We start from the raw sequence: 11,528 nt of genomic DNA, 5'->3' as shown, positions 1-11,528 counted from the left end.
TAAATCTAATAAATATATAGTTGATAAATAAAAATTGGAATAATATTTAAAAAATTATTTAAAATTACTAAATTTTTTAATCACAATAAATTAAATTTTAATTGACAATATCAAAATTCACACATATTTTCTTTTATATATGATAATAGTAATAATAACTAATAAGATATCAAATTTACTGACATACTACGAAATTAGTATCAGTAATAATATTATTTTAGGTGTAAATTCTCTCAATTTTTTTCTTTTAATTATTTGGTAAAGTGTGATCTCACAAATTTTTTGACAGAAAAAAACTATTTTTCATTCATAGAAAAATCAAACAACATTTACAAAGATCATAGAAACATTAATTCTATATTGATACCAAAAAAAATAAATATCCTATATATTGAACTATAATTTGATAGAAAATACAATATTCGATTATTAAAAATCTTAAAAGATAAAATCAAAGACAAAATTAAATATCTTTTATTTTTAAATCTACACATATATGCTACAAGACAATAAGAGATATCTTCTTTTTCTCCATATCGGTCTAGATATTTTTTAGATCTGAAAGTTTTTCTATGAACAACATCTTCTCAAAGTATTTTTCTTTTAGATCTGAAAAAATCTGTAACATTCAACTACCGTCAGCAACCATAAAAGAAAACCAAAAATACCACCACAAAAATTAAATGAAAACACCACAGATGGGTTATTAAAACAGGAACACATAGCTAAACTCAGGTCCAAAATACGGTCTGTGGTGAGAACTGTAGAAGGAGAAAAGAAAAAAAGAGAAGGAGTATAAAGGGGAGAGAACAATCACAGAAGAGCTATTTTAGATCTAGATATGGATCTCAGATCTAGATTTAAAAAAAAAAAAGAAGAAAAACCAGAAACAACAATCGAAGAAAAGGAGCAAGGATGAGAGAAGAAAGACGAATGAGAGGAAGAAAGAGTAGTGGGAGGGTATGGACGATAGAAAAAAAAAAGAGGAAGAGAAGAAAGGAAGGAGGTTTAAAGGGAGGGAGCAAAGGAGCAGAGGAGGGCCACTGCAATGGCGAACGGTTGCAGATCTTGCGATGTGCAAAGGAGATAGTCGGCAACAGTGAGCCAGCGACACAACATGCGAACGAGATAGATAGTGGCAGCGGCAGCAAAATGCGAAGGAGATAGACAGTGGCAGAATGAAGGAAGATAGACCCAACAAAATCAAATACTAAGTAATGTTATTTGTTTTCACAAGATTATGTACAATAACGATATAAAACAAGACAAAGACTACCGTCAATACATAAGTGCATTTACATTGAAACTTCTAAAAGTTATGGATCGAAAATAATTAACAAAGATGATAAAGTTTTTTCTTAAAAAGACGTGGATTCGAGTCTTTTATTAACAAGACATAATAAAAAACAACAAAAATACTATCTATACACACATAACAATAATATAATTGTCTCCTTTCTTCTTTGCAACCACCACCATGGCACCATCATCACTACCTGATACTAATTAATGTTATTTGTTTCATGATATTATGTATAATAATGATATAAAATATCAAGACAAAGACTACCGTCAATACGTAAGTGTATTTATATTGAAACTTCTAAAAGTTGTGAATCGAGAATAATTGACACGGGTGATAAATTTTTTTTTTAAAAAAAGACGTGAATTTGAGTCTTTTATTAATAAGATATAATAAAAAAACAAAAAAAAATGAATAATATCTAAAAATTTATTTAAAATTATTAAATTTTTTAATCACAATAAATTAAATTTTAATTGGCAATATATCAAAATCCACACATATTGTCTTTTATATATGATAGTAGTAATAATAACTAATAAGAAATCAGATTATTGGCATACCACGAAAGAATAATTAGTATCAGTAATAATATTATTTTGGGTGTAGATTCTCTCAATTTTTTCTTTTAATTATTTGGTAAAGTATGATTTCACATATTTTTTTTGTCCCACTTAAAGAATGAAAAGTGAGAGATCATACTTTACCAAACAATTAAGAAAAAAAAATTGAGAGGATCTATTTTCATAATATTTTGTCCTTTTAAACTCAAAAGTCAAAGTTGGGGAGGACATTCACGCCACACAAGCAAACAAGAGTAACGTAATAAATAATATAAAATCATAAAAAATACTGTGTGCACAAAGGAAAAATATCATTGTCCCCTTCTTCACTACAACCACTACCATGACACCATCACCACTACGTTTCTGATACTAATTAATGTTATTTATTTTACGAGATTATGTACAATAATGATATAAAATAAGAAGACAAAAACTACCATCAATACATAAGCGTATTCATATTGAAACTTCTAAAAATTGTGAACCGAGAATAATTGACACAGGTGATAAAATTTCTTCTTAAAAAGACGTGAATTCGAGTCTTTTATTAACAAGACAAAAAACAAAAATACTATCTATGTACACATAACAAAAATATCATCGTCTCCCTTCTACTCTGCAACCACCACTATGACACCATCACCACTACTTTCTTGATACTAATTAATGTTATTTGTTTCATGAGATTATGTACAATAATGATATAAAATAACAAGACAAAGACTACCATCAATACGTAAGTGCATTTACAATGTCATTTGTGATGCAGGTGGGTTTGTTGCAGAAACAGCTGGTGGAAGCTTCACACCTCATGTGATGATTGTTGGTACTGGAGAGGTAAGTGGTAACACAAAAATTAGACACTGCAAAACGATTAATTGTTCATATTTAATTTATGATATTTCAGGATGTGGTAAGTAGGATATTGTCATTTTTCCAAAAAGGCCCTCGTGCTGTTTGCATACTTTCAGCTACTGGTTCTGTGTCTAGTGTTGTAATTCGCCAACCTGGTGGTCTATTGAGATATGAGGTAACTATCAACAATAAGAAAGACATTGTTTTTCTTATTCTTTCCCAATTGATTTTGTGTTACATATATATACAGGGTAGGTTTGAGATTTTATCTTTATCTGGATCATGCACCTACACCAATGGCACTGGTAATGCATATCGCAAAGATGGCATGTTGAGTGTTTCTCTTGCTAAACCTGATGGCAGGGTTTTTGGTGGTGGCATTGAGAACTCTTTGATTGCTGCTGCCCCTATTCAAGTAAACCATTTCATATAAACATGTTCATATTTCATTACTACTGTTCTTTATGTTTAAAATAATGTTATTAGTTTTCAATCATAGATAGGATTCAAAGAATGCTTTATGCCAATGGCTAGTAGTAGGCTTTCCATATATAGAAGCAACTTGGAGTTATGGTGTTTGTATACTGTTCATACCTTTTGGTGTGGTTACGAGCTTACGAGATTCTGGAATCCTAACTTGAGTTATGTCTACACTAGATCGGGAGGACAACCTGCAAAGCACTTCGATGCTTAAGTCAGTAGTGCACTTAGAATGATTGTAGTGAATTATTCCTTACCTCATGAGTTTTCCTTTTTCCTATGTTATGCCTTTCGGACTGCCTGGATAGCCAGGGCGGTTCGGTTCGTTCGGACGGTCCAGTCCGTTTGTAACCGTTAGGCATTTACGATCTTAAATGTATGTTTCGATGTCATAACAGCTTTCCAAGATAATGATTCTATTTATTTTAATGATATATCTATTATCCATTAATAGAGTTGGTAACGTACTATTCTAATTTAATCGAATTCTCAGTATACTATTCTTGTCCAAAATACATACATTATATCCAAACACATTTTATTACTTGTTAGCTTAATGATTTACCGTATTGTTCAAAGCATAAACTATATACTTTGAGTCATTATTAATTATTAATGTAACCTTGCAGCTTGTTTTGGCCACTTTCAAGCAAAACATCAGCAATCAAATCAAGAAGAGGTACTCATCTGACCCTTCTTCTGATGGTGTCCCTTATGCTGCTGCTGCCGCTGTTGCTGTCATGCCGGATATTCCAAATTCCTCAAGGGGTAGCCACAAAGTTCTTAAGTTGTCATTGCAAGAACAAAGTTTCCCTTTACCACCAGGAACAACAAATGCAGTTCAAGATGGTGTCACAATTGTAACAACTAATGACATAGCAGATAATGTGACTCCTACAACAACTAATGGGGTGTCAAATAATGTCATTGCTGAAGATCTCAACATGCATTCTTCTTCAATCGAGGATGCTATTGACCTTGACCAAACAGCCTCACCAGCGGATGTGGATACTAATTAATGTTATCTGCTAAATGCTTTACAGAGTCTGAAAAGTTGAGTTGTTTATCTAGTTTTTGTAGGTAACAGAGAACTATTTATGTGATATAAACAAATTTAAAAATTACAAATGTTGTAATTTGTTTTATTTTATCAACTTTGTTTATGATTGTTAATGATATTTCTCGTACTCTTTTAGTGTAAGTAAAGTTTATTCTTTTCTTTCAGAAAAAAAAATGGCTCTGTTTTTTATTTTCTTGGGTGGAACTCATCATTTAGTTTATTTTTTTATTTGTGAGATAAATTGGACAATTTTCAATCCTAAATATTATAAACTCACGCATAATTTGCATTTACACGCACATTTAAGAGTTTTATCTACTATTTGTCCATTACTAAAGTTCCAAATTAGGTGTAGAATATTAAAAGCTTTAGATCCAACTCATTATCTAGTTCAAGTTAACAACTTTGGAGTTTGATCTGATTAGGCTACAATTTGGTTCTTAAAAAGACGTTGATTCGAGTCTTTTATTAGTAAGACCTAATTAAAAACAACAAAAATACCATGTACACGTAACAAAAATATCATTGCCCGTTTATTCTCTGCAGCCACTACCATCACCGCTACTTTTCTACAGTCATTCAACTAATCAAAAAAATCAATCAAATAAAACAACACAATATCTAATAGGCTTTTTATAGTATAATTGATCAATCTAACAAACATTAATCAAAATTCATATAAATAAACAATAAAATAAACATAAAAAATGTAAAGAACCAAAGGAAGAAAATGTAGTGGGAAATACAGGTGGAAGAAGAACACGATGTCATGAAAAAGAGGCAAAGATAGATGTACATCTATAGAAGAAGAGGAAGAAAGGTACATCTAGAAGATGGCAGTGAAGACATAGATTTGGACGCCAGACACCACATTGAGCAATGGAGGATGCCACCAATTCTTGTAGAGGTAGCAGTGGTGGAAAAGACTGATGAACAGCTGCAGATCTTGCGACGTGTGAAAAAGATAGTCGGCGGTGGCAGCACAACGTGCGAAGGAGATAGACGGTGGCAAAACAAAGGAGAGCCAACAAAAATCAAATACTAATTAATGTTATTTGTTTTCACAAGATTATATACAATAATGATATAAACAACAAGACAAAGACTACCGTCAATACATAAGTGCATTTACATTGAAACTTCTGAAAGTTGTGAATCAAGAATAATTGATACAGGTGATAAAGTTTTGAGTAATACCCCAAATAGGTCCCCAAGGAATTCACGTTTAGACAGATTTGTCCCCAAGAAAATTTAATTAAAATTTTGTCCCTAACCTTCTTAGCTACACACCAGATACGTCCCCACACCAGGTTCAGCCGGTCAGGTCTAAGATTGACGTCCTACGTGGAGGTAACTTGGCTGACGTGTCGGGTTAAGAGTGACGTGTCACGTGGAGGACAATTTGGTCCCTGTGCTTGCAGGACAAAACGACGTCGTTTTGGGGCAAAGGAGAACGACGTCGTTTTTTATGGGACAAATAGGTCCCCGCGATGGAGGGCAGTGCAACCAAACGATGCCATTTTATTTGGGGGGCCAATTTGATATACAAGTCTCTTCATATTCAATTGTTTGTGAAATTACTCCATACCCCATTAGCTCTGCTAGGTTTTACGAAGAAAACTCTTGCATACCTCCATCAACATTGTGCATACTCATTGCTCTATTCATAGTCACTGGTGACGTTGATCGTGAAAGTGGTTGTGAAGGAAGTTGGTTCAACACTCAACCGATCAAGGTAAGTGAAACGTTTTTTTTACTTAATTATTTTTGAATTTCTGATTTTGGTTGCATGCATTGTAGTGGATAGTTGTAGTGATTAGCGATATTGGATATAATAGAAAATGAGTTGTACTTGTTTATTTGTTGGCATTTAGATGTCGGAAGATGTGGTCCCAGTGTTTCATCATGGTGGAAGCTTTGTTCGAGATAACAAAGGTGTCTTGGTGTACATTAATGGGAAGGTGGAAAGGTTTCCCCCAATGGATGTTGACCTCATTTGTTTCTTTGACTTGAAGAAACTTTTTCTGGACTTGGGATACCATGATTATAAAGCTATGTACTGGTATGATCCCACATCTAAAACTCTGAAGTCTGGTCTACACCCGATTCATGAAGACAAAGAAATTAGAGCGTTACAGAAGAATAAGATACAGAATGAGGATACAGATGAATTTTACATATATTTTGACCATCCAGTACTGGAAGGGGTGGAGGAGATATTATCTGATTCTGATGAAGGTGCTGCGGAGGTAGTTGTTGAAGATGCTGGGTTGGACAATGATGCAGACATTGGGAGTAGTTCTAGTGATGATGATGGGTATGAATCTACAGAAGATGAGCCATATAAGCCCCCACCCTCAGGTTATGGATTTTCTGATTCAAGTGAAGATGAGGGGTGTTAAAAAAAATAGTGGAAAGAAAGGGAGAAAATGTGATAAGGGAAAGAAAAAAACTACAATGAAAGCTTCAAAGCCAAATGTCAATGTTACCAGAGGTTCCAAGGCTAAGACCCAAGGTAAAAAAGCAGGGTATAAGAAAGATGGATGTGCTGTAAGTGGTGGAAGTGGCCTGAAGTGAGGAAGAATGGTGATGGTGGGCCAAGGGCAGTTGGGCCTGACAGTGATGAACCAAGCCCAAATGACAATAATGGGCCTCATGAAGTTAATGGGACTGAGCCTAGGAAACCTTCAACCTTTGCAGAGGAGATTGGAGTGGAGCCAAGGGATGAGTCAGAAATTGATTTTGAGTATGAGTCAGAGGCCTTCTTGACTCCTCCAGACTCAAGTGATGATGGGGGTAAAGGATTTAATTGGCCTCAATATGATCCAAATGCAGATTTTGGAGAAGTTCAATTTCAATTGAGGATGGAATTTGAGACTTTAGACCAGTTCAAAAAGGCTCTAAAGGACTATACTATAGCTGAAGGGAGAAGAACATTTTACATGAAGAATGATAAGAGGCGGGTGAGAGCAGCATGTGTTCATGGAGGGTTGATGGCTGGAAAGGAGATACAGAAGGATAAGGCCAAAGCAAGACTAAGAGCTAAGAGGGAAGCTAAAGCAAAAGAGGGTGGATCAAACGGAGGCCAAGAGGAGAATTCAGTTGATGACATTCCAGCTGTGGCCAATTCTACTGAAGCTAACCCTGATCAAAATGCTATCAAGCCAGGGTCTGAGGCAGTAGGTGTTAAAGAACAAAATGCTAGCTAGCCAGGGTCTGACACAATAGGTGATAAAGCACAAAATGCTAGTAAGCCAGGGTCTGAGGCAGTAGGTGACAAAGCACAACATGAGAAGAATGATTGTCCTTGGATTATTTATTGTGCTAGGAACTCTAGGTCCGGGGCCTATCAGATTAAGACCTTTAATCCTGTGCATACTTGTGGTAGAGAGTTTGGAAGCAACATGGCCGATCAAAATTGGGTTGCGGAGAAGTTGGAAAAAAAGCTTCTAAGTCAGCCAAGGCTAACCCATGCAGAGGCTTGGGATCATATCAAAATTGATTATAATGTGATTATTAGTGATAAGATGTTGTACAGAGGTTTGAAGATAGCAAGAGAGAAGTATGTTGGTAATGAGAAGGCTCAATATGGAAAGCTTAGAGATTACCTACAAGAACTACACAGAAGCAATCATGGTTCAACTGCTCTGTTAGCAGTGGAGCCAATTCCCCAGTCCCCTCCACTGTTTGACAAGTTATATGTGTGCTTGGATGCGTGTAAAAAGGGGTTTAGGGCTGGTTGTCGACCGTTGATAGGGTTAGACGGGTGCTTCTTGAAGGGTTATTACGGAGGACAACTGCTGTCGGCGGTGGCACAAGATGCCAACAATCACTTTTACGTGATTGCATACGCAGTGGTTGCTAGTGAGACTAAAGAAAGCTGGAAATGGTTTTTAGACTTGTTGCAAAATGACTTAGGCCCTACTGCAGTTGAAGGGTGGAACTTCATCAGTGATCAGCAAAAGGTAAATGCTACCTTTGGCAAATTTTTTGTTACTGTTATGTTAAATTTACTCTTAATTTTGCAACAATGATTAATTTAGTTATACCACACTTCAATTTTGTATAGGGTCTGATGCCGGCGATGAAGGCGGTTATGCCGAATGCCCATCACAGGAACTGTGTTAGACATATATGGAAAAATTTCACCAATAAGTACAAGAGCAAGCAATTGAAGAATGTCGTATGGGCTTGTGCTAAAAGCAGTACGAAGGCAGAGTTCAAGGAGCACATGATGAGACTAAAGAAGGTAAACAAGGATGCATGGGCTTACCTTGCAAAATTCGACCCTGGATGCTGGACAAAATCACATTTTAGTCACTGGCCGAAGCTAGATAACATCACCAATAACATGACAGAAGTGTGGAATGCCAAAATAGTACACTACAGAGGAAAACCCATTTTGACAATGCTGGAAGAATTGAAATGCTACATCATGAGGAGGATGGCCCAGCATAAGAGAGTTTTGAGCACCTACACAGGCATAGTGGCACCAGTGCAACAAAAGAGGATTGATGACATCATGAAAGAATGCAAATACTGGACTGCTCAATGGACTGGTGATGATGCCAGACAAATTTTTGAGGTGCAGTATCACATGAAGAAAGTGGGGGTGGATCTAGGAAACAGTACATGTTCCTGTAACATGTGGCAACTTACAGGTAATTGTTACATTTTACTTGTATTAATTTCTTATATAGTGCTCCATTGGAATTTTTCTGGGTTTGAATCTTAAAGGTTATTTTCTATGGTGTGCTTAACATGCTGTTGGGTTTGAATTTCTGATATATTCATCATATGTTAATCACAACTCTAATTTACATGAGACACTAGGCATCCCTTGTGTGCATGCAATGGCTGCAATTGGCAAAAGAGGGGATAGACCAGAGGGATATGTCCATCAATGGCTGAAGATGGATGCATTCAGGGCTACCTATGCTCACTCCATAAGCCCTGTCAACAGTGAGGAATATTGGGATAAATCTGGAGTAGTTAGTTCCATACCCCCCAAAATTAAGAGACCAATTGGGCGTCCTGTGAAGCGAAGGCGACCTGATGCAGTGGAGGACGGACCTGATGGGACAAAGGCCAAGAAGACCTTCAGAGTTACATGCTCCAAGTGTGGAGATATTGGTCACAATTCCAAAACATGCAAAGGGGCACCCCAACAAGGATCATCTTCAAAGGCCAAAGGAAAGAAGAAGCAGGCCCAGCCACAGTATGAGATGGCTGACGATTGGATTTTTGACGGTTTAGAATTTCACAAATGAAATCTCGTTGCAAGTATAGTTTCTAAACCAATCACTAATCCTTTCATACAAAAAGTTGTTTGTCACTAAAACAAACCCCTAAATTTATAAACCGAAGTATTCGAACCTCGGGTCGTTCTCCCTAGGAATTACAATGAAGTGTCTTGTTATTGGTTATGGATTATTTTGGGGTTTTGGATGAGAAGCATGAAAAGTAAATGGCAATGAAAATAAACTAACAACTATAAAAGGCTCTTGGTAAGGTGTGAGAACTAGAAGTCCTATCCTAGTTATCCTTCTCAATTGTGATGAATTAGGTTGTAATGGGGTTAGGGTCAAGGTAGGATCATTTATGGTCAAGTGGACTAGGATTTGAATCTTTGATTAGCATAGACTTTCCCACCTAACCTATTTAATGACCTATACAAATGCTAGCTATTCTAACTACCCATTCTTCACTTTTTCTTACATACTCATGCATTTTCTTTTCATTTCACAACACTTATGCATTGATTCTTATTGAGGTGCACTTTGGGGCATTTTGTCCCCTTTATTGCTTTTCTCTTTTTTTTTTCTTTTTCTATATACATTTTTTTTTCTTTTCTTTTCATCATTTTTTTTTCTTTATATATATATTTTTTTCTTTTTCTTCTTTCAAACTAAGTACAAGAACATCAATGCATAAGGTCTCTACATTTAATCAATACATGAATATGTGCCCAATTCCTAAACATAAAGGTGTACTGCCCCTTTTTATCCCATCCAATGTTCCCAAGCCTCACCAACTTTGAATAATAAAACACTCCCACTAGCCTAGGTCAATCAAAGATCCAAACAAGGACTTTTCATTGGTTTTCCGCCTTAGGCTTGTAATGTGCTAAAATAAGAATAAGTTGGTTAAGCATAGGCTCAAAATTGGCTAACAATGGGGAGTAAAAGGTTGGCTATTTGGGTAAGTGGCTAATGAAATAATGGCCTCAATCATATAAATGCACAAACACAAGAAATAAACGGATATATAGAATCAAGCAAATCAAGGATCACAATCATGGAAAGAGAACAATTTCACACAAGAATGGAAAATAAATGGTTATAAAATGTATCCACACCATTAGGCTCAAATCTCACTTGCTTATGTTCTTAGCTCAAAAACCATGTTCCAAAATAAATTCTTTCAAGCAAGTTCAACAAAAATTTTCAAATTGGTAGGTTACCCTAAAACGGTTTCTTGGAAAGAAAATCATCACCCTAACCAAGTAGTCCTAATAACAAAGAAGTGGTAAGAATATGTACAAATTCTAACTAACATGCAACCTATCATGCAATGCAATAGCTAATCTAATTAAAGAAAATAAAAAATTTGGTGTTGAAAAGGAAATTTTTACCCATGGAGATCGGTCAGACGACCTCCCCACACTTGAAGATTGCACCGTCCTCGGTGCATGCAAAGGAGAGCAAGGTGGATGGGTTGCTACAATTGATGAGCTTCTTCGAAAGGTTGTGCGAATGACTTGTTCGTTGCCCCATTTGAAAGCTTTTCCTTTCTCCCTTCTTGGTGGCCAACCTAAAAGGAAAGAAGAGGAAAGAAAATTAAGCCTACAACAAAGATATCAAAGTAAATAAAATATAGGCGGGGGCTAATGCCAAATAAGAGTATGATTTCCCACTACATGTTAGCTAAGCATGTGAGTGAGGAAACAATGTAAGTTAAGGCATATCATTAAGCTCGACGCAAGAGTAAAGTTAAAGTATGAAGAGTGTGTTGAGCATCAAGTTCAAATGAGAAAAAGTGGGTCATGAAAGACAATATGAGGTCATATCAATGCACAAAGACACAAAAGTCATACAAGATGAAGCATTGATTTAAAAGTTTCATCACCCAACAATATCAAACAAGTCAAGAAGCACCAAAATAATGTAAGAAAGTCTCAACAATTGAGTAGGAAAGTTCAACACCATTATTAAAATGGAAAACTTAGAAAATAAAATGAGAACAAGGTAAAAAAAAAAACAAA

The 11,528-nt window shown here is 35.7% G+C and overlaps 2 protein-coding genes across 4 annotated transcripts in view; both read left to right on the top strand.

Moving 5' to 3' along the window:
- Positions 1-4,384, top strand: part of LOC107632385 (AT-hook motif nuclear-localized protein 11-like) — a 22,351-nt gene extending 17,967 nt beyond the window's left edge. Inside the window, exons 4-7 of one of the 3 annotated variants that reach the window (XM_021117731.1) lie at positions 2,639-2,706; positions 2,777-2,899; positions 2,975-3,139; positions 3,834-4,383. In XM_021117731.1, coding sequence (XP_020973390.1) covers positions 2,639-2,706; positions 2,777-2,899; positions 2,975-3,139; positions 3,834-4,223 — 746 coding nt within the window. In that variant the 3' untranslated portion in view covers positions 4,224-4,383. Of the gene's footprint in view, positions 1-2,638; positions 2,707-2,776; positions 2,900-2,974; positions 3,140-3,833 lie in introns of all 3 variants that reach the window. The other 2 variants (XM_016336069.2, XM_021117732.1) reach the window with 2 other exon arrangements.
- Positions 7,306-11,528, top strand: part of LOC107632386 — a 6,928-nt gene continuing 2,705 nt past the window's right edge. The window contains exons 1-3 of the mRNA XM_016336070.2: positions 7,306-8,229; positions 8,334-8,925; positions 9,098-9,514. Coding sequence (XP_016191556.1) covers positions 7,669-8,229; positions 8,334-8,925; positions 9,098-9,514 — 1,570 coding nt within the window. The 5' untranslated portion in view covers positions 7,306-7,668. The remainder of the gene's footprint in view (positions 8,230-8,333; positions 8,926-9,097; positions 9,515-11,528) is intronic.

The sequence above is a fragment of the Arachis ipaensis genome, chromosome B03 (assembly GCF_000816755.2).
Source record: "Arachis ipaensis cultivar K30076 chromosome B03, Araip1.1, whole genome shotgun sequence".
In the NCBI taxonomy this organism is placed as follows: domain Eukaryota; kingdom Viridiplantae; phylum Streptophyta; class Magnoliopsida; order Fabales; family Fabaceae; genus Arachis; species Arachis ipaensis.
The sequence above is the reverse complement of the archived record's forward strand: the minus strand, read 5'-3'. Positions and strand labels throughout refer to the sequence as shown.